Here is a 22,066-nt window from a genome sequence, read left to right on the forward strand (position 1 = left end):
TTCTCTCTTACAGCACTGGTTCTCTCTTAAACGCACTGGTCTATGATCTGTTTACAGGGCGGGCTTCCTGCTAGCCCATGAGACACTTGAGGACAGGATTAGATCTGATTGATTCATCTAGGTAAAGCTAGGGAGGACTTGAAACCAGGCAGTCTTCTCTTCCTTCCCTTCCTGCCTTCCCTTCCTCTTTCCCTCTCTCTCTCTCCCTCCTTCCACCCCCTCCCTTTTAACATTAAAGACATCTGGTCCCCCTCCCTGCCCTTTTGTGAGATTTCCCAAGGAGCCAAGATCTGAAAACCTACTTGTGGCCTGACCGGAGTTATGTTCTCCTTCCAGTCCTAGGTGAGATGTCAGTGTGTGTGTGTGTGTGTGTGTGTGTGTGTGCATGTGAGTCTAGAGGTCTAAAGATCCCGACCTAACCTGAGGAGGGCAAGATACCAGCCCCTGAGCCTTGGCCATCTCACCATGTACCCCCTTCCCAAGCTCTGATCTGTGGCTTTCCTAGAGCATCTGGGCTGCTTACTACTTACAGATGTTCTAGGACTTGGGAAGCCAGGTCTTGGGAGTAGAGGGGCTCAAGCTGTGTCTCCCTGACACAGCTCTTCCCAGGGCACCCCAGCTGGCTGCATTTCAATCCTGCACCCCACCCCCATCTGTGGCCCTCACACTTCTGCCTGAACTCTGGTCTGTGAATTTCCCACAGAGGCAGGGATAAAGGTGCATGACCTGAAGCCTCTGCCAGAGAAAGAGGATGGTCCCCAGGCCTACCCAGCCCCTCCCTCCTGATCACCTTATCTCCCTTCCTAGCTGCTGACAGGTCCCCTTAGTTTATGGCCTAGGATAGGGAACCACTCAGCCGTAAATCACCCGCCCCACCCTTCTTATCCCTCCAGCCTGTCTCTCCCTCTCTACTGGCCCTGCCCACCAATGCCCACCTGTCCCCCTCCCCTCCTCACAGCTGAGAGCTGGATGTATGGCTTGGCAGTTAACAGTGTGGAGTCAGGAGCCTGACTGCCCAGGTTCCCAAATCCAGGCTTCACCATGTCACCCAGATCACTAAGCTTTGTCACCTTGCGTAAGCCAATTAACCCAGAGGTTCCCAACCTTTTTGGCACCAGGGACCTATTTCATGGAAGACAATCTGAGGGGATGATTTCTGGATGATTCAAGCACATTACATTTTTATGCACTTCATTTCTATTATTATTACATTGTCACTTGCCAGTCATTGATAGGGCTTTGATATGAGTCTGCAAGCAATTGATTTATTATGGTCTCTGTGCAGTCAGACCTCTCTGCTACTGATAATCTGTATTTGCAGCTGCTCCCCCGCGCTAGCATCACCGCCTCAGCTCCACCTCAGACCATCAGGCATGAGATTCTCATAAGGAGCACACAACCTAGATCCCTCACATGCGCAGTTTACAGTAGGGTTCATGCTCCTGTGAGAATCTAATGCCATAGCCGCACAGTTCACAATCACAAAGATGTGGAAACAACCCAAGTGCCCATCAATACATGAGTGGATTAATAAAATGTGGTATATGTATACCATGGAGTTCTACTCAGCCACAAAAAAACAATGGTGATCTAGCACCTCTTGTATTATCCTGGATAGAGCTGGAACCCATTCTACTAAGTGAAGTATCGCAAGAATGGAAAAACAAGCACCACATGTACTCACCATCAAATTGGCATTAACTGATCAACACTTAAGTGCACATATAGTAATAACATTCATCGGGTGGTGGGCAGATGGGAGGGGGGAGGGGATGGGTGTATACACACGTAATGGGTGCAGTGTGCACCCTCAGGTGGATGGACATATTTGAAACTCTGACTCGGGTGGGGCAAGGGCAAAACTGTTTTCCCTAGGAAGCCAGGGTCCAGTAGCCAGGGAAGCTTGGAAAGTTGGCAAATTGGGGAAGGGGCAGGTAGACCTTCACTCCTCCACACACCTTGCAAAGCCTTTGGGGCTCTGGCCCCTGGACTGTTCCAGCTACCCTTCCTCCTGCCCCTCTGGCTACTCTGAACTTTCAGTTCTTTCAAGGAGCAAGAGCTGTCACTTCAGACCTCAAGGAGCACACTGTTCCTCCTCTGGAACACTCCCTCCTTGTCCATCCTGTTCCTGGCTAACTCCTCCTCAGCCCTCAGGTCTCAGCTTAAAAATCTCAGCCTAACTGGGTGAGATCCCACCTCTGGGCTCCCGTAGGCCATCTCACACCCTGCCCCCCTTCCCTCTTAGAGCACCAGTTACAGTCCAGTGTAGCTGTCACACCTATGGGTCACCCTAGGGTGTAGCACAGGACCTGACAACCAGTGGTTACTCAGGAAAATGTCTGTTGAAAGAATGAATGACCAGTTCCATGGCTGACCTCCCAGTTCCTGTGCCCTGCTCTAGGGATCCATCAGCTTCCTCCTGATAAGCTGCCGTGGTGGATCCCTGCTGAGCCTGGCTTGAGGGCCTCTGGAGCACTGATGGAGAGTCTCAAGGCTGGGAAAGGACCAACTTATCATTGTCCAGGTAGAGGGAGGAAGCTTGGATGTCTTGTGGACCATACTGCACAAGGGCCTGTGCTTTGTACAAGGGGGGACAGTAGATCTTGTGACTTTGGTGTATGAGTACTTCAGCGTATGGTTGGGGCTAAAACTAAATAAGTTGTCTTGGTGAGCTGGGCTACTGAAGAAAATGACTTTCTAGGCTTGGAGGACACAGAATTCTGAACTGGCCAGATAGGCCCTCTAAATCTGAGGTAGCAGGTCTTCCGCCTCTTCCCCCAGCCACAAGAGAGAGTATTGGGCCTTGCTAAGCTTTATTGTAAAATTAAGAGGCTGTTATGGGCTGAACTGTATACCCTGCCCCCCAAATTCATACTTTTTTTTTTGAGACAGCATCTTGCTCTGTCACCTGAGTAGAGTGCAGTGGCCTCATTGTAGCTCACTGCAACCTCAAACTCCTGGGCTCAAGCGATCCTCCTGTCTCAGCCTCCCGAGTAGCTGGGACTACAGGCATGGATCACTGTGCCCAGCTAATTTTTCTATTTTTGGTACAGAAGGGGTCTTGCTCTTGCTCAGGCTGGTCTCAAATTCTTTTTTATTTATTTTTATTTTTATTTTTTGAGATAGAGTCTTGTTATGTTGCCAAGGCTAGAGTGCTGTGGCATCAGCCTAGCTCACAGCAACCTCAAACTCCTGGGGTCAAGTGATCCTCCCTCCTCAGCCTCCTGAGTAGCTGGGACTATGGGCGCGTGCCACCATGCTCTGCCAATTTTTCTATTTTTAATAGAGACAGAGTCTTGCTCTTGCTCAGGCTGGTCTCGAACTCCCGAGCTCAAACAATCCTCCCGCCTTAGCCTCTCAGAGTGCTAGGATTGTAAGTGTGAGCCACCCTGCCCAGCCAAATTCATACTTTTAAGTCCTAATGCCGACCAGGTGTGGTGGCTCACGCCTGTAATCCTAGCACTCTGGGAGGCCGAGGCAGGAGGATTGCTTGAACTCGGGAGTTCGAGACCAGCCTGAGCAGGAGCGAGACTCTGTCTCTACTAAAAATAGAAAGAAATTAGCCAAACAGTTAAAAATAGAAAAAATTAGCCGGGCATGGTGGCACATGCCTGTAGTCCCAGCTACTTGGGAGGCTGAGGCAGGAGGATTGCTTGAGCCCAGGAGTTTAAGGTTGCTGTGAGCTAGGCTGACACCACAGCACTCTAGCCTGAGGAACAGAGCGAGACTCTGTCTCAAAAAAAAAAAAAAAAAAGTCCTAATGCCAATACCTCAGAATGTGACTGTATTCAGATAGGGCCTTTAAAGAGGTAATTAAAAATGAGGCCATTAGAGTGGGCCCTAATCCAATCTGACTGGAGTTCTTATGAGAAGAGGAGATTAGGACATACAGAGATGATGCCAGGGTGCACACACAGATTAAAAGAGCATGTGAAGTTAGAGGGAGAAGGCCACCATCTACAAGCCAAGGAGAGAGGCCTCGGAAGAAATGAACCCTGCTGGCAACTTCTTCTTGCACTTCCAGGTTCCAGAACTGTGAGAAAATAAATTTCTGTTGTTTACAACACACAGTCTGTGGTATTTTGTTATGGCAGCTCTAGCAAACTGACACAGAAACATTTTGCTTTATTTTCCGAATATAAAATTGCAATATTGAATGTGCCTTTTGAGCTCTCCATGCCTTGGCCCACCTAGCAGGGGGATTTGTCCTTTTTAGCCCCACCACTACCATATCCCCCTGGGAACCTGCTGACTCCCCCCGACCCCCAGCACTGCACTTAGGCCTCCCGCACCCCTCGCTCATCTAGGCTACCAGTATTTCTCCACGTCTCAGGCTGCTTCCGGTCTCGCTTCAGTGGTCGGGAAGGGCAGGGATGGAGAAGTTGGTCCTGTGGGCCTGACGAGGAATTGAGTGGGATCCCTCTGACAGGCATATGGAAGGGATGAAATGGAGATGAGGCCAAAGGTCAGGGGAGCAGCAAGGCACTGTGGCAATAATCCCAACAACAGAGACTGAGACCTACACCAAGGTATGAGGCCAACATGGAGCCAAATGGACAGACAGCAGAGGTGTTTGGGAGATAAACTTAACAGGCATTGGGCATTCAGTAAATGTTTGTTGACTTTTCAGGCCACTCTTTCTAAAGTAGGCTCTTCTGCTTATTCTCCTGTTTGCTTCCCTCACAGCACTTTTCACAGCCTGCAATTACCTTGTTTGTGTACTTGCCTGTTGTCTGTTTCCAACAAGCAGGATTTGAACTAAATGAGGACTGCAGTCTTGAGCAGTCTTATTCCAGACAACGCCTGGCACTTAGCAGATGCTTTTGATAAATCTTTGGGGACTAAATGGCTTAGTAATCCATTGGATGGTACAGAGGGAGGGTAGGGAGGTGAGAAATGACAAGGCCAGGAGGAGGCCTGTGATCCTGGAATAAACACTCCAGAGGGGTTAAGAACCTACCTCTGGGATGGGCATGGTGGCTCACACCTGTAATCCTAGCACTCTGGGAGGCTGAGGCAGGAGGTTCATTTGAGCTCAGGAGTCTGAGACCAGCATGAGCAAGCGCGAGACCCTGTCTCTACAAAAAAATTTAAAAAATTAGCAGGGCGTGGTGGTGCACACCTGTAGTCCTAGCTATTCAGGAGGCTGAGGCAGGAGGATTGCCCACTGCATTCTACCCAGGGCAACAGAATGAGACTGTCTCAAAAAAAAAAAAAAAAAAAAAAAAACCCCAAACAAACAAACAAACCAAAAAACACCTCTGTCTCTGGCCCTGGGAAAGGTGGGCATTGAGCAGGGTTCTAGGGGTGCGGATGGTAGCGGGACTAGCTGCCCAATGGTCCATCGCTGGCATTTGAGCAATTCCCATTCTTCACTTTCTGGCCTTCTGGCCGCTGACCAAGGCAGTGGGTACTTTCACAGGAAGGGGATATGGGACCCCGCAGAAGCCGGAGATCTGTTCCTCAAGAGCATAGAAGTGCGCAGCGGAAGATGTGGCCTGGCGCATGATAAAAGCCTAGAATACCAAGTTCCGTTTGACCTCCACACTCAGCAGGGCAGCCCAGGGGCCAAGCTCGGGACTGTGCCATTCCTTCCAGGCCCTACAGGGGGCAGCACTGAGCTGGGCCTGGGGGCTCCGGCCGAGGGCGTGGGAAGCACGCGGTCCACACGCTTAAAGGGGAGTGTTGGTGACAGGCCCGGGCAGAAGCAAGAGCCGCTCCTGCCTCTGCCCTGCGGGCTGGAACGCTGATCCATCTAGTTGCTGGGGAGACGTCCCCAGATGTCCGATCCCATCCAGACTTCAGTCCACGCCCCGAAGGATGGGGAACGAAAGAGGCTCCGATTAGCGGGACTCACAATTACCAAGGAGGGCTGGGGGAGGGGACAGGGATCAGTTGGCCCCTGCGTCCCGGTGGCATCTACAGGGTGACGAGCAGTTTGGCTTGTCTTTAAGGCGTGACCAGGGGGCGGGGCCTCGAAGTGCATTAGGTAAGAGGAGGGGCTTCTGGGTGACGAAAGGCCTGCGAAGGGGCGTGGCCCCTCCGTGACTCGCCGCCAGGAAGGGGGAGGGACTCCAGTGACGCGACGCGGGGAGGGGGCAGGCGTTCATTGATAAAAACGCCGGGCTCCCTCGGGCGCGAGTGCAGCGTAGCAAATCCAGGCAGTGCCACGCGCTGCCGGGGCCGGGCGGAACCGAGAACAAGCTGGGCCCGCGCGGCGACACGCCGCCAGCATGGAGCCCGCCGCCGGCTTCCTGTCCCCGCGCCCCTTCCCACGAGCGGCCGCCCCGCCCGCGCCCCCCGCCGGGCCCGGACCGCCTCCGAGTGCCTTGCCGGGACCTGAGCTGGAGATGCTGGCCGGGCCGCCCGCGCCAGACCCTGGGCGCCTCATTACCGACCCGCGCAGCGGCCGCACCTACTTCAAAGGCCGCTTGCTGGGCAAGGTGGGCCGGGGCCGTCTGGGGGTGGTGCTGGCGGGGGCTGAGGGGGGCTGCCCGGCTTCTTTTCCGGCTCCGGGCCGGTTGGGGGCGCTTGACCTGAGCGCGGGGACGTCTGCGGCCCAGACCCCTCCTCCCCTGGAGCGCCCAGCCTGATGCCCCCACCTCACAGGGGGGCTTCGCCCGCTGCTACGAGGCCACTGACACAGAGACCGGCAGCGCCTATGCTGTCAAAGTCATCCCGCAGAGCCGCGTCGCCAAGCCGCATCAGCGCGAGAAGGTGGGTCCAGGCCCAGCGGAGGAGGGGTGGGGTGGGGATGGTGGCGCGGGAACCCTGGGAGGATGGCAACCCCTGGCCCTCATCGCAGATCCTAAACGAGATTGAACTGCACCGAGACCTGCAGCACCGCCACATCGTGCGTTTTTCGCACCACTTTGAGGACGCTGACAACATATACATTTTTCTGGAGCTCTGCAGCCGAAAGGTGAGGGATGGTGATTTGGGCAAGGATGGGGGTCGGGGAGAGAAGGGAGTCTTCAGACCCAAAGCTGGGGCCCTCAGCGGGCACAGATGGAGGGGGAGGGTCAGGGAAGGCCGACGAGGGGCTGAGGCAGTGGCTCTCTGCAGTCTCTGGCCCACATCTGGAAGGCCCGGCACACCTTGTTGGAGCCCGAGGTGCGCTACTACCTGCGGCAGATCCTTTCTGGCCTCAAGTACTTGCACCAGCGGGGCATCCTGCACCGGGATCTCAAGCTGGGTGAGACTCCTGGGCCAGCAGGGTGGGGGTTGGGGAGGCAGGGAGGGAGGAAGGACTCTGACACACCTCTCTGCCCCCATCTAGGAAACTTTTTCATCACTGAGAACATGGAACTGAAGGTGGGGGATTTTGGGCTGGCAGCCCGGTTGGAACCCCCGGAGCAGAGGAAGAAGTGAGTGTTTGAGGAGAGGGTTGGCCACAGTCTGTGTATGAATGACAGTGTGTATGTGTGTGTGTGTGTGCGAGGCAAGGTGACCGCCTGACGTGTGCACGTCATAAGTGGGGAAGGGGTGTTGGATGGTATGGATATGGGAAGGTGGAGGTCGCAGCCTGGGTTACTGGGACTGGTGGAGGGGGTGAGGGTCCCATAGGTGTGTGACACAGATGGGGAAGTGACCTTGAGTCCCTGATTGGGGGGTGTGTGGATTCTTGGAGGTGTATGATTGACCCTGTGTGAAGGGGGAAGGAGACATAATGCATGTGTGTGTGTACACATGTGTGTGTGTGGCAGATTGGAAGTATGTCAGTGGTGGGATGAGATACCCTGTGTGTGTAAGAAGACCCTCCCTGCTGTGGCCACTGTACTGGGTGTGTGTGACACAGATAGCATGTGTGGCAGATGAGTGTTTAGGGGGGATGTGACAGCTGGTGTTGTGTGTGTGGCACAGACCGTGGGAGGTGACAGCCTGATGTGTGTCTGACAGACGAGAGTGGGGGAAGGGATCAGTGATGGACTCTCTGTTGACCCTGGAAGAGGGGGCTGGGCTGGGGGTCAGGGCCTCCTCCATCCTGAAAAGCAGCTGAGCAGCTGGGCCAGGCGGGTGGGTGGGGACTCAGCTGCCATCCCCAGCATCCATTGTCCCAGGACAAGCAGGAGCTCTCTGGCCTTTGGTGACAGGCAGCTGCTTTGTCTGGACTCGTAGCGGGGGAAGGGAGAGGGGGCTGCTGGGCTGGGTCTGAGCCTTCCCCTCTCCTCCTCCCTACCATCTTCCAGGACCATCTGTGGCACCCCCAACTATGTGGCTCCAGAAGTGCTGCTGAGACAGGGCCACGGCCCTGAGGCAGACGTGTGGTCACTGGGCTGTGTCATGTGAGTCCCTGGGTCCTGGGTCAGCAGCAGGAAAGCGGTGGGTGTGGGGGGGCATACCCTCCACTTACTCCTGACCCCTCATCCCTGCCCCACAGGTACACCCTGCTCTGCGGGAGCCCCCCCTTTGAGACGGCTGACCTGAAGGAGACGTACCGCTGCATCAAGCAGGTTCACTACACGCTGCCTGCCAGCCTCTCATTGTCTGCGCGGCAGCTCCTGGCCGCCATCCTTCGGGCCTCACCCCGAGACCGCCCGTCTATTGACCAGATCCTGCGCCATGACTTCTTTACCAAGGTATGTGGCTCCAGTCTGCATATTCCCAGGGCATTGAATGGGGGCAGGTGACAGGTCCTCTCGGGCCTTGGCCTCTCTTCTCTGTTAACGGGGCTTCCTTCCCCAGGGCTACACCCCTGATCGGCTCCCTGTCAGCAGCTGTGTGACGGTACCAGACCTAACACCCCCCAACCCGGCTAAGAGTCTGTTTGCCAAAGTTACCAAGACCCTCTTCCGCAGGAAGAAGAAGAGTGAGTCTGGGGTGTCAGTGGGTGAGGGTGCAGAGCAGTTACATGCATTTCGGGGGCGGAACAGCATGGAAGCCTATGAACTCCTGGGGAGAGTGTGTCATACGGGCACTTGGGAAGGCCTCTATGTCATCACTGTGGGTAGCAGTGGGGCTGGGCAGGATACTGAGGGCCGTGTCACCCCTCATCCCCAGGTAAGAACCATTCCGAGGAGCGGGACGAGGTCTCCTGTTTGGTGAGCGGCCTCGTGCACACGTCCATTGGCCATCACGATGCCAGGCCCGAGGTGAGGTGCTCACGTGGGCACTGTTCCCCTGACTCACCCCCACCCTAGCAGCTGAGGGAAGCCTGGGATAAAAGAGGGTGGTGAAGCATCCAGCCTCGTGGTGGCCTAATTGGCTGTGTCTCATTAGCCAGGCACAGCTGACCTGGGGTGACCCGGGAGCCAGGGCAGGGCTGGGCTGTGGACTCTCGAGGATTTGGATTTCAGGGCCTGGCTCACTCCCTTTCCCTACCCAACCCTCTAGGCTCCAGCAGCTTCTGGTCCAGCCCCTGTCAGCCTGGTAGACACAGCACCTGAGGACAGCTCACCCCGTGGGACACTGGCAAGCAGTGGAGATGGTGAGGAGCCAGGGAGGACGACAGGTGTTAGAGGTTGCTGGGGCTGAGATCAGGGGCCAGAGGGAAGGAGCAGGCAGGGGACCTGGCCTGGGTCCTGGGGGCTAATGCTTAAATCTCACTACCCTGCTCCCTTCAGGGTTTGAAGAAGGTCTCACTGTGGCCACAGTGGTGGAGTCAGCCCTCTGTGCTCTGAGAAACTGTGTGGCCTTCATGCCCCCAGGTAAGGCTGGGGTCTGGTGCATGTGGTGGCAGTTCTGTGGCTGGGAGACCAGAAGCAGGGCCTCACTCTCTCCTCTCCCATGACAGCGGAACAGAACCCGGCTCCCCTGGCCCAGCCAGAACCTCTGGTGTGGGTCAGCAAGTGGGTTGACTACTCCAACAAGTTTGGCTTTGGGTATCAACTGTCCAGCCGCCGTGTGGCTGTGCTCTTCAACGATGGTACACACATGGCCCTGTCGGCCAATAGAAAGTAAGTGTTATCATGGGGTACCTGGTACTCAGGCTTATACCCAGCAGGGCTGCACCTTGGTGCATGCCCCTGGGCTCAGGGGCCTGCGGTTTCTCAGGAGAGGGGTGTTGGTGCAGGGCTCCCTCTGACCTCTGTTTCCCCCTTCCAGGACAGTGCACTACAATCCCACCAGCACAAAGCACTTCTCCTTCTCTGTGGGTGCTGTGCCCCGGGCCCTGCAGCCTCAGCTAGGCATCCTGCGGTATTTCGCCTCCTACATGGAGCAGCACCTCATGAAGGTGTGAGGGCTGGGGTGGGGCACTTTTGAGGACTAACACATCTTGACCCCTTCTGATTCCCCTTTGGTGGTGGCGGGGCTCAAAGCTAGAGGCTAAGGAAGATGTCGGTGAGGAGGAGTCTGCCCAGTGACCCACCTGTCCTTGCTCCCAGGGTGGAGATCTGCCCAGTGTGGAAGAGGTGGAGGTGCCCGCCCCGCCCTTGCTGCTGCAGTGGGTCAAGACGGATCAGGCCCTACTCATGCTGTTTAGCGATGGTACCGTCCAGGTAAAAGCCTGTCCTGGAGTTGATGGGGAAGGTCTGGGAGGCCCAGGGTGCTGGGGAGGAAACTGGGCCTGGAGTGTAGGCCCTGATCACTGTCACCCTCCTGTGCACAGGTGAACTTCTACGGAGACCACACCAAGCTGATCCTCAGTGGCTGGGAACCCCTCCTTGTGACTTTTGTGGCCCGAAATCGCAGTGCTTATACTTACCTCGCTTCCCACCTTCGGCAGCTGGGCTGCTCCCCAGACCTGCGGCAGCGACTCCGCTATGCTCTGCGCCTCCTCCGGGACCGCAGCCCAGCCTAGGCCCCAACCTGCAGAGCAGGCTGCAACCCAAGCCCTCAGGCCTGAGGCCTATGGCTATAAGGCTCTAGCCTTTACCTTTGTGGCCCTTCCCGTCCCTTTGGTGCCTCACTGGGGGCTTTGGGCTGAATCCCCCAGGGAATCAGGGACCAGCTTTACTGGAGTTGGGGGTGGCCTGTCTGTCCTCTGTTGCCTACCCTCTCTCCAAGATAAGCCTGAGCCTTAGCTCCCGGCTAGGGGGCGTTATTTATGGACCACTTTTATTTATTGTCAGACATTTATTTATTGGGATGTGATCCCCAGGGGGGCCTCCTCCTGGGATAATAAACTGTTTTGCAGAATTGGAGGCCTGCTCACTCATAGTAAAGCCCATGGACCGTGGCCACCGCGAAGAGCGAGGCATTGATGTAGGTGGCCGAGGCCAGCCCGTCCGTCGCCGCGTCCCAGAGCGAGCGGCTGACCACGTGCACGCCCTGGCCTACACGGGGCCCCAGCACCACACTGCACACCAGCTTGTAGCGCGGCGGGCTGAGCTCGCGCAGGCGTACGCGCACCTGCTCGCAGAGCTCGCGGGCCAGCCGCCCGGCCTCAGCGCCCGAGTAGCACGTGTCACACAGCCCTGCGGCCAGCGCCGCCTCCAAGGCACGCTGTGCGCGCCCAGCCTCCCAACGCTCCGCAGGCGCCGGCTCCGTGCAGTAAGAGGGTGCAGCCCGCAGGGCAGGCACCAGGGGCAACCTGGAGAAACTGACCCGCGAGGCTAGAGGGGGCACAGGGCCCAGGGATGGTCGCCGACCCCCAAGGCCCACGCCTGGACCGGCCAGCGAGTTGCGGCGGGAGAAGGAGGCAGCCAGACCCAGCATGGAGCCACGGCGAGAGACCGGGCCCAGACCTGCGGGTCGGGCCTCATCAATGCTGGGCAGGCGGCCTCTGGGCCACGTTGGTGGTAGTTTCGGCCCGGGGTCTTTGGCAGTCTCCTCCTCCTGGCACCCGGGGGGCAGAGGCCTGCCAGCCATGGACCTGCTGGAAGACCCACACTTAGAGAGGGTGGCCTTCACTGGCCGTCTCCTACCCTACCCAGTCTCTTGCTCAGTGATGTCAAGGGTTACTACCCGCTACCCGCTTCTTACCTGTGTTTTTGGAACAAGTGTATCAAATAGTCCAGGGCTGCCTGGGTTTCTAGGTGCTTACAGGGGTAAAGGCTGTTAGGGACATAAACAGGAGAAGGGACGCTGCTCAGACTATGATCCTGAGCTAGTCCCTGCCCTCTGCCCACTGAGCTCCACTTGCACTGGTTAGCTAGGTGAGCTCTGCACTTCCTTTTCTCCCTTCCACCTGACTTCACCAGCAGGAGGGGAGATGTAGCTGGCCTCTGTCTCAGCCTGGACTATGGAAGTGGTGCGCCAACTGCTAACCAGGAGATGTGGACAGATCTAACTTTTTCAGCCCCACAGATCCTTCTGTCCCTAGGGTATTGAATCCAGTCACCTTCCACCCTAATCTGCTCCAAGGTGGCTGGCACAAAGATCTCTCCCTCAACTGGCTGAGGCTGGAGGCAGGCGACTCATGAAGCTCCTTCTGCCTTCCACCTCTGGCTTCTGACCCCACCTCTCCAGAATCGGTCCTGGGATGGCTGCCCTCTTCTCCCGAAACTCCCTCAGGCACCTGAGTCATCTGCAAACTTTGGCCTTCGATCTCTCTCCCGGCTGGCTCCTCAGCCCTTGCCCAGCTGGCCTGGCGGTGGGAGGGGAAGGGCCTGTGTTGTGGGGTTGCCATGGGTTGCTGGGGCAAGTACTCCTCCCTCCCAGGATCCCTCCCTGCAGTCCAGCTCTGCCTTAACCTTAGAGTGTTACTACTGTGAGCACGTGCTGAATGTGGGGTGCCCCTGAGTCATCTCAGAGAGGGGGGCAACAGGGGCTTGGAGCTCAGGGGCACAATGCCACAGGGGGACGAGAGGCTCTGAACAGAAAGGTGTCCTCCTGGCTGGGCCTGGTGGGTCATACTTGTAAGTCCTGGCACTTTGGGAGAGGCAAGGGGATTCCTTGAGCCTAGGAGTTTGAAGTTGCAGTGAGCAGTGATGATGCCACTGCACTCCAGCCTGGGTGACACAGTGAGACCCTGTCTAAAAAAAGAAAGAAAGACATCCTCCTACCCCAGGGCTCTTGAGTCAATGTCCATTGCTCCCCTTGTGAAATAGCCAGATGACTGGCCATTTGTGAACAAGTCACAGGGGCCTGGGATATGGGGGAGAGACCTTGAGGCTGCGGGGGTGGCTGCTCAGGAATCAGGCCCACAGGAAGGAGCACGTCAGGGCTCTATCGTCTCCTCATCAGCCTCAACAAGGACAAACATTTCCGCTCCAGGCGCTGAGCTAGGGTGGGGCTTGGATGACTTCCTGGGTTCAGGGCTGTGCGTGGGGGAGGGGAGGCCCATTGGCTTGCCTGGTGGGAGCCAGGCCTGACGCAGCGGTGACTCGGTGGTGAACCCAAGTCCAGTCCCCTGACCCTTGCTGATCCAAGTGCCCTAAGGCTTGTCCCCAGCTGGCCACACCTCTAGTGTGCCCTCCCCACTTCCACCCTCTGTTGCATTTCAGGGATGCCAGAAGCTGTGACGTCTCTGTCAGAGCTGACAACTCCTCACCTGACCCCGCTTCTGGGAGGGATGGGACTGTCCCCTTCCATACAAGAGGGGCGGTCTGGGCCCTGGAAACCATCCCTGGGGGTGAGGATTTTCCCGTATAATGGGGGTTCCCCAGCCCTGGCTAACCTGATCCCACTGTGTGTCTGCGGAGGAGTGGAGGAGGGAAGGGTTAGGAGGGCAGGGAGTTTGAACAATGAGGCCAGGGCAGGCAGGGGCTGGAGTCGGACTCCACTTAGGGTCCCTCTGAGGGCTCAGCTTTCCCCGGGCCAGCAGGGGAGGATGGGCGGGGCCTCTTCTCTGCCGGGCTCCAGTTTCCATGGAAACCCACAGGCTTCCCACCCCGTGGCTGGCGGCTGGCGCGGGCAGGCTCCCAGCCAGGCCGCATCCGCCAGCCTCTTCTCCACCACAGGCTGCTCCAGCCCCGATTCCTCCTGGCCCTTCCCCAGGCCTGTTCCTATCCCGGAGCCCCTGGCCTCTGATGCCCTCTTCCTTCAGGATCCTGGGCCTCCCGAGCTCCTGCCCCTCCGTCTCAGGCCTTCCTAGTCTCGCCAGCTCTAGGGCCAGGCCAGGCCTCCTAGGCCGCTCTCTCCCCACTCCATGGAGGGCCTGGGAATGGTGGTGTGCGGCGAGGCCGCGCCCTTTTCCACAGCACTCCGAAGCCTCGTCAACAACCCCCGGTACAGGTGAGGGGGCTGTCTGCGGGTTGTCCCGGGGGGCTCTATTGGCCCCATGACGCTGAGGAGGCCCTGGGGGAACAAGAGGTGGCAGTTAGAACCTGCCTTCCTCCCTGGTGGACTCAGTCTGTGGGGAAGTCAAGTGGAGACAGTGGCTTCTGGTCACGAGGTGTCCGTGGTGTCCTGAGAGCCTGAAGTGGGGACAATGGGGGCGAGAGCCCAGAGCTGCTGTGTGAGCTCAGGCAAAGCGCTCCCCTTTTCTGAATCTCAGGCTGCTGGCAGAAGAGAAAGATCCTCAGTCCCTTGGATCCTGAGGGGTGGGAGGGGACGAGTCTTCCTTCTCCCTCTTAACACTCAGCTTGGTGTCCAGGCTCCTTCCTGGAAGAAGCAGAGGAACAGATGCCCCTGTTCTGGGAACTGGGGGTTCACAGAGGAACAAAGCTCAAGGGACTGAGCCAGAGTCCCAGGCAGGAAGTAGTCAAGGGTGCTGCTGCTCCGAGCCTGTCCAGGATGCTTGTGTCGCCTGAAACTAGGGATAGAGCTTACAGGGGACAGGGTTGGTCAAGAGAGCTAGAATGAAGCTTTCTGTCCCCACTGTCTCAGAGCTAGGCTCCTCCCCCATGGCTGGTGACTCCTATAATCCTGCTTCTTTGGGGGTCACAGTCTGCCGTGAGTAGTGTGAACCCAAGGCTTTGGACCTGGGACTGGGAGGCTCCAAGAAGCTCAGGCTTCACCTGCCTTCTATCAGAGGCCCCGTTCAGAGGCCCACAGGCTGGAGCCGGAAGTGATTGTGAATTTGGAAAATGTGGTCTGGCCTCATGATGGGGCATCACTGCCGTGTCTGTTTGCAAGTGCACACTCTGCACCCCACACCCCCACACCCTCCTGCCTGGAGGAGGGCTGAAAACAGCTGAGTTTGCAGCCAGTGGAGGAAGAGCCAAGAGGTGCTTTCCTTCCCCCAAGACTCAGGCTGGGGAGGAGAAGGGTAGGTGGGATCAATCTTGCTTGTGTCAGCCTTGGCGCCCCTTCAGTGATCAAGCATAGCCACCTCCTCTGAGATCTGAGGTTTAGAATAGGAAGTCACTTGCCTGCAGTACCATCTGGTGGAGCTGGGACTAGAACTCAGGCCTGTGTGTCCCACACCTTCTGCTGGAAGTACTAAGCCCTGTGTCTTACATTATAGCTATAGGAAACCAAGGCCCAGAGTGGGCAAGGTAAAGCCCAAGGTGCACTCTAGACTGGGGCCTCCTCTGCCCTGGCTCTCTGCCCCTCTCTCCCACAGTGATGTTTGCTTTGTGGTCGGTCAAGAACGGCAGGAGGTATTTGCCCACCGGTGCTTGTTGGCCTGTAGATGCAGCTTCTTCCAGCGACTTCTGGGCTCAGAGCCGGGCCCCAGAGTGCCGAGTCCCGTGGTGCTAAGCACTGTGCCAGCTGAGGCCTTCCTGGCAGTGCTGGAGTTCCTGTACACCAACAGTGTCAAGCTGCACCGCCACTCTGTGAGCCCACTGAGCAGGGGCCTGGGTGGGAGAGGCTGGGGATGCAAAAGGCAGGAGTTTGCCCATCACACTGTGGGCTGCTGGACAGGGGAAACTCCCTTCTGCTCCCCAACCGCCCACTCTGCAGGTGCTGGAGGTGCTGACGGCAGCTGTGGAGTATGGGCTGGAGGAACTGCGAGAGGTGGGTTTCTGTGCCAGGTCTCTGTCTCCTTTCCCTTGCCTGTCATGGGCCACTTCCCACCCTGCTTCACACACACTCTGGCCCAGAGAGGAACGTGTGCCCACACAGAGAGGAGTATGGGTATCTTTCTGTGTAAGCAGAGCATGTACATGTGCCTATGTGCAAAAGGATTCTTGGGTGCCCTGTGTGCTGTGGGGACAGCAGGGGTACTTATGGCTGGTGCTGGAGATACAAGGATAAGTCAGCCTTGATCCCTGTTCTGACAGACACATGGAAACACTGAACAGGGTGGCATAAGAAGTGTGATAGATGAGGGTGAATGGTGCTGAGACTGTGTGGAGGGTCTCCCCAGTCCCACCACCAGGGAGAGGAGGAGAAGACTTCTTGGAGGAAGAAACATTCGTGGTGGATCTGGTAGAACAAATAGGATTTTGTAGCCAGGTGTAGCAGCTCATGCCTGTAATCCTAGCACTTTGGGAGACCAAGGTGGGAGGATTGTTTGAGGCCAGGAGTTCAAGACTAGCCTAAGCAACATAGCAAGACCCCCCATCTCTATAAAAAATTTTAAAACTTAGCCAGGTGCGGTGGCACGTGCCTGTAGTCCCAGCTACTCAGGAGGCTGAGGCAGGAAGATTGCTTGAGCCCAGGAATTCGAGGTTGCAGTGAGCTATGATCACACCCCTGCACTCCAGCCTGGGCAACAGAGTGAGACCTTGTCTCTTAAAAAAAAATAGGATTTTGTTCAGAGGGGCAGTGGGAAGATGGCATTCTAGTCGCAGAGGCACCAAAGGAGCTAGTGAGACATTTGGTGTGGCTGGACTAGGAATTGGGGTGTGAGGAGAGGGCAAGGTGAGACTAGAGAGGGTGCCCAGGCTGGTTCATGCAGGGCCTTCAAGCATTTGGACTTCTTTTAACTAGAGGGCAGTGGAGACTCGGTGAAGGTTTCAGGTAAGGGAATGAGGATTTGGCAGCTAAGGGAGAAGGGACTGGAAGAGACGGGAAGCACCTGCCAGTCCAGCCAGGAGGATAGTGCAGCAGTCAAGAGATGATGCGGCTCATGCCTGTAGTCCCAGCTACTCAGGAGGCTGCTGAGGCAGAAGGATCACTAGACGCCAGGAGTTTGAGACCAGCCTGGGCAATATAGCAAGACTCTGTCTCTAAAAGAAAAATTAAAAAAGAGATCATGTGTGGCCATGATGGGAGTGTGGGGGTGGCAGTGGAAGCCCAAGAGAGAGGTGGATGGCTCTGAAAGAGGAGCTCGACCTACAGGATCCAGTGTTTTTCTGCATGTGAGGATGAGAGAGATGTCATGGATGAAATTTCAAGCTTCTGGTAAAAACCGAAGTGTCCTGAGTCAGGAAGGAAACAAGTAGAGGAAGATAAGCATCCTGAGAGAAGGGGAGAGTGACGTTTTTGCATGGCTCTTATCTGGTCTGGTTACTGGTGAATGTGCTAGAAGGTGAGTTGCTGGCCTTGGCTTTGCTCGTCTCCAGTTCCTCTGAGCTTGCCTTCTTAGGCTCTGGCAATTCCCTGCCACCCCTGGCCTGGGAGGTCAGGATGGGCCTGGGGCTGCTAGGAGCCTGGGTGGCTCACTGTTCCAAGCTTGCTCACTGCTGCTGGGGTGGGACTGGGGTCTTGGAACAGGGATGCCTCCGCACAACCCACATTCATTTCTGTTCTCAGCTGTGCCTGGAGTTTGTGGTGAAGGTGCTGGATGTGGAGTTGGTTTGTGAGGCCCTGCAGGTGGGTGCTGTTGGCCGGGCCTGGGAGGAGTCTGGCTTTCAGTATGTGAAATTGAATTCCCAGGTGCCAGGAGCCTTGACCTCCACACTTTTTCTGGCCTGGAACAACCTGGGTGTATGGGGGGAGGGGTGGGGAGGGAGTGACCAAGGATGTTTGTAGGATGGACTCAGTGCCCAGAATCCCTCAGATCTGGGATCTGGGGGACATCAGCAGGGTCAGATGTGGGAGCAGGATTTGAAGAGTCTGGAGGTCTCTGCTGGTCTCTCAGGGCTGGGGGACGGTTCTCTGCTGGCCCCGGGGAAGGGTGTAGTGCAGAGTTTAGAAGCCAGGTGTAGGCCTCGGGTTTGAAGGACATAGCACAGTCTCCTGTAGCAAACAGCAGGTTGTTGAGTAAGTCCACCTACATGTACCTGTGCGAATGGGGGCCTTCACTGGATCTAGTTTCCTGGGAGGCCACAGGCCCTGTCAGCCTCCCCAACTAGGGCTAGGGTCAGGCTCACCATGGTAGCCCCGGTGTGAAGGGCTGGGCTATGTGGCCTCTCAGTCTCCGACCCTCGTTCTGCTCCCAGGTGGCTGTAACCTTTGGCCTGGGGGCGCTGCAGGAGCGTTGCATAGCCTTCATAGAGGCCCACAGCCAGGTACAGCTCCTTATCTTCATACTCCTGACCCCACGCACCCCATTCTGCTCCTCCCTGACCCATACGCCGGCCCGCAGGAGGCGCTCCGGACCAGAGGCTTTCTGGAACTGTCGGCGCCCGCGCTGCTGCCCCTGCTGCGCAGCGACAAGCTCTGCGTGGACGAGGCTGAGCTGGTCCGGGCAGCCCGGAGCTGGGCGCGAGTGGGCGCGGTGAGCTGGGGCTGGGGGAGCGCGAGGGCGCTGAAGGAGTTGCAGGCTGCGGGAACCCGGAGAGCGGGCGGCGGCCTGGGCTCAGGGCTGGCGTTCGCAGGCGGTGCTGGAGCAGCCTGTGGCCGAGGTGGCGGCCCCGGTGGTGAGAGAGCTGAGACTGGCCTTGTTGGCTCCAGCAGAGCTGAGCGCCGTGGAAGAGCAGAACCGGAGGGAGCCGTTCATCCCGGTGCGGACGCGGGCAGATCCACCCGGCAGCGTGGGGTCAAGGCGCCGAGAGGAGCGCGGGGGCGGGGGAGGTGGGGACGGCCCCTTCGGGGCGAGGGGGCACCACAGAAGTCCACGGTGACCGGCCTTGCTCTGCAGGTGGAGCAGATCGTGGAGGCGTGGAAGTGTCACGCCCTGCGGAGAGGGGATGAGGCTCGGGGCGCCCCTTGTCGCCGCCGGAGAGGCACCCTGCCCCGGGAGCATCACCGCTTTCTGGACCTGCCCTTCAAATGACCCAACGCCAGGATTTCGAAGACTCCTGAGCCTGCCCCAAACTACATCTCCCGACGTGCTCGGCGCTCGGAGCGACCTTCTGCTCCCGGCATGCTCCGCGAGCGGGGCGCGGGAAGGACCCTTCTCTGCCATGCGCGGCGCCCCGTGCGTGGGTTATAGGGCGGGGGCGAAACGCGTAAACGAAGTGTTTTTAGTCGTACGCCTTTCCTGTGCGCGCTGACGCTGGACGTTTTCGTTCACCCGTCTACTCTGATGACTCTCACGTATCTATTCAGCTCAGCTCCGTCTTTAATTCCAGACCTGTCTCCTGGAGATCACTCCTTGAGTGCCCCACAAACACCCCAGTCTCAGTGCAAAATTGAGCTTCCCTTCTTTACCCAGCTGTGCCCCCATCGTGTTTCTCATTTCCGTGGTTGCCCACGCCAGAAACCTGGATTGCATCCTTATCTCTCTTCCTCACCCTTGCCTCAAGTGTGAGGTCGCTCTACTTTCTAAGAGACCTTTCTAGTTGGTTTAGTTTTCCAAACCACGGGTTCAGCCTATCCTGACATGTCTTGTTAGTCTTTCTGCCTTCACTCCATCGTACCCTCAGTCCGTTTCCCACTCTGCAGCCACACCTGAGATCTCTGTCCTACTTCTCTTATTAATTCCCCCGTTGCCCTCCAGGACAAAATACAATCTATTTCACTTTCAAGACTCCCAAAACTACTAGTGGTTCCTAAATGCTAGCTCCTCTCAAACACTACCTTTTGCATAGATACATTCATCCCAAAGGTGTTAGTTCTCTAGCTCCAGATTTACTCTCTTGGTTATTGAAGACTCCTCTGCTCTCTCTCATTCATCATACATCTTGTCTTCCTGAGGACCTGAATCTCTCTGGAGGAAGGTCCCTGGGGCCTAAAGAGGTGCCTTATTCATTTCTGCTTCCTCAGCCCCTGTCACATAATGAGTGCTCTGTTAATGTTAAGTTAATGACTTTTATTTCCTTATTTAAATGCCACTTTATTCCATAAAGAATTTTAAGGGGCCTGTAAAACAATATACCATCAATCTAAAATGAGAGACAATTGACTGTTTCGAAGAAAATTAAGTTAGATTTCTATCTCAGGGACTTTATACAAAAATATATTGCATATGGTTTAAAGATACTTATTTGGTGTTCTCCCGAGTGAATGAAAATGTGGTTATTCAGTAGTACCAGTGCATGGCAACATTGTTGGGAGAGTGAAAATTGAAAATAATCTATATGTCCATTAATAGAAGACTGGTTATATTAGCTATGGTATATGTCTACAATGATATGGAAAGATATCCATGATCTTTGGTGAAAAAAGCACAGTGCAGACCAAGTACAGTGCAATTGCTTTTGTTAAAAGAAAAGATAGCATAGTGATTGCGTGTTTTCTGGAGCCAGGATGCTTGTGTTTGAATCCCAGCTCCACCACATAATGGCTTTGTTACTTGACTTAGGATACTTAATTTTTTTTTTTTTTTTTTTTTTTTTTTGAGGCAGAGTCTCACTCTGTTGCCTGGGCTAGAGTGCCGTGACGTCAGCCTAGCTCACAGCAACCTCTAACTCCTGGGCTCAAGCGATCCTCCTGCTTCAGCCTCCCGAGTAGCTGGGACCACAGGCATGCGCCACCATGCCCGGCTAATTTTTTCTATATATTTTTAGTTGTCCAGCTAATTGCTTTCTTTTTTAGTAGAGATGGGGTCTCACTCTTGCTCAGGCTGGCCTCGAACTCCTGAGCTCAAACGATCTGCCCACCTCGGCCTCCCAGAGTGCTAGGATTACAGGCGTGAGCCACCGAACCCGGCCAGGATACTTAATTTTTATCTACCCCAGGTTCCTTATTTATAAAATCGAGCTAATAATAGAACCTATTTAGTAGGGTTTGTTAGGAAGATGAAATTAGTTAATTTTGTAAAATACTTAGAACTGCAGCCAGATGTGGTAGCTTATGCCTCTCATCCCAGCTACTCGGGAAGATCACTTTAGGCCAAGAGTTCAGGACCAGCCTGGACAACACAGCGAGACCCCCCCCCCATCTCTACCAAAAAACAAACAAACAAACAAAAAACACAAAACAACAAGCAGAACTGTAGTTGGACAGATTAAACACTGTATACGTATAGAAAATAAACACATTCATTTGTTCCGTAAGTATTCATTGAGTGCTTAGTGCCAAACATTGATTTAGGGTCATGGAATACATCAGAGAACAAGTCAAGTCTTTCCCAAGGAGCTTACATTCTAGAAGAAACATACAATAAACAATTAAATAAATAAATGTATGACATAATTTCAGAGAGTAGTTTATGCTATCAAGAAAAGTAAAGCAGGTTAAAAAGATAGCGATTTGGTGGGAGTGGGACTGTTGCACACAGCATGGTGAGAGTAGAGCTCCCAATACCATTTGACAAGAGATCCGCAGGGAGCCACATGTCCTGGGGAAAGGCATTGGAGGGGGTTGTGTATGAGAGAGTGGTGTGGTTGGATTTATGTCTTTTTTATTTTGGATATTTATAGCAGCTTTATTTGTAATTGTTAAGACTTGGAAGCAACCAAGATGTCCTTCAGTAGGTGAATGAATCAATAAACTGGTACATCCAGTTAATGAAATATTGTTCAGCATTAGAAAGAAATGAGCTGTCAATCCATGAAAAGACATGGAGGAAACTTAAATGCACATTACTAAGTGAAAGAAGCAAAACCGAAAAGGCTACATACTGTAAAAAAATATTTTGGCTGTTATGTGGAGGATTGGGATGGAGGGGGAGGGAAGGAGAGAGGAGAAGAGTGGTTAGAATGGTCTAGGGAGAAAAGTTAGGAGGCTATTGCAATAATTCAGCAAGAATGGGAGAAAGTCAGCTGGTTGCAGTGGCTAATGCCTATAATCCCAGCACTCTGGGAGACTGAGGTAGAAGCATAGCTTGAACCCAGGACATTGAGGTTACAGTGACCTATGATGATGCCACTACACTCTAGCCCAGGTGACAGAGTGAGACCTTGTCTTAATTAATTAATGAAATAAAAAGGTGGAGGAAAAATCACTGCTAACAGTTTTTTTTTTTTTTTTTAGACAAAGTCTCTGCTGCCGGGGTTAGAGTGCAGTGGCGTCATCATAGCTCACTGCAACCTTAAACACCTGGGCTCAAGCAAGCCTCCTGCCTCAGCCTGCCGAGTAGCTGGGACTACAGGTGCACACCACTACAGCCAGCTAGTTTTTTCTATTTTTAATAGAGACCCTC

General features: G+C 55.3%; 3 protein-coding genes across 4 annotated transcripts; 2 read left to right on the plus strand and 1 right to left on the minus strand.

The window, feature by feature from the left end:
• Positions 1-6,143: 6,143 nt before the first annotated feature.
• On the plus strand, positions 6,144-11,079 carry PLK3 (polo like kinase 3). Its single transcript, XM_069477860.1, has 15 exons — positions 6,144-6,443; positions 6,610-6,717; positions 6,806-6,922; positions 7,066-7,195; positions 7,280-7,367; positions 8,190-8,285; positions 8,381-8,579; positions 8,686-8,809; positions 9,001-9,092; positions 9,334-9,427; positions 9,564-9,647; positions 9,734-9,896; positions 10,045-10,174; positions 10,326-10,439; positions 10,550-11,079. Exons 1-15 carry the CDS (start codon positions 6,234-6,236, stop codon positions 10,739-10,741), a joined length of 1,941 nt encoding a protein of 646 aa, XP_069333961.1. The 5' UTR covers positions 6,144-6,233; the 3' UTR covers positions 10,742-11,079.
• On the minus strand, positions 10,982-11,921 carry DYNLT4 (dynein light chain Tctex-type 4). Its single transcript, XM_069477862.1, has 2 exons — positions 11,866-11,921; positions 10,982-11,758 (listed from the first exon to the last, which is right to left on the minus strand). The coding sequence occupies exon 2, from the start codon at positions 11,749-11,751 to the stop codon at positions 11,092-11,094; it is 660 nt and encodes a 219-aa protein (XP_069333963.1). The 5' UTR covers positions 11,752-11,758; positions 11,866-11,921; the 3' UTR covers positions 10,982-11,091.
• A 2,037-nt stretch (positions 11,922-13,958) lies between these two features.
• Positions 13,959-18,854, plus strand: BTBD19 (BTB domain containing 19). Of its 2 annotated transcripts, XM_069477863.1 has the most exons (8): positions 13,959-14,058; positions 15,332-15,545; positions 15,673-15,726; positions 17,410-17,469; positions 18,039-18,107; positions 18,185-18,316; positions 18,417-18,542; positions 18,680-18,854. In XM_069477863.1, the coding sequence occupies exons 1-8, from the start codon at positions 13,973-13,975 to the stop codon at positions 18,812-18,814; spliced, it is 876 nt and encodes a 291-aa protein (XP_069333964.1). In that variant the 5' UTR covers positions 13,959-13,972; the 3' UTR covers positions 18,815-18,854. The 2 variants fall into 2 exon arrangements, with proteins under 2 accessions (XP_069333964.1, XP_069333965.1); XM_069477864.1 differs by lacking the exons at positions 15,673-15,726; positions 17,410-17,469.
• Positions 18,855-22,066: the final 3,212 nt, after the last annotated feature.

This window comes from Eulemur rufifrons, chromosome 8 (genome assembly GCF_041146395.1).
Source record: "Eulemur rufifrons isolate Redbay chromosome 8, OSU_ERuf_1, whole genome shotgun sequence".
NCBI classification, from domain to species: Eukaryota; Metazoa; Chordata; class Mammalia; order Primates; family Lemuridae; genus Eulemur; species Eulemur rufifrons.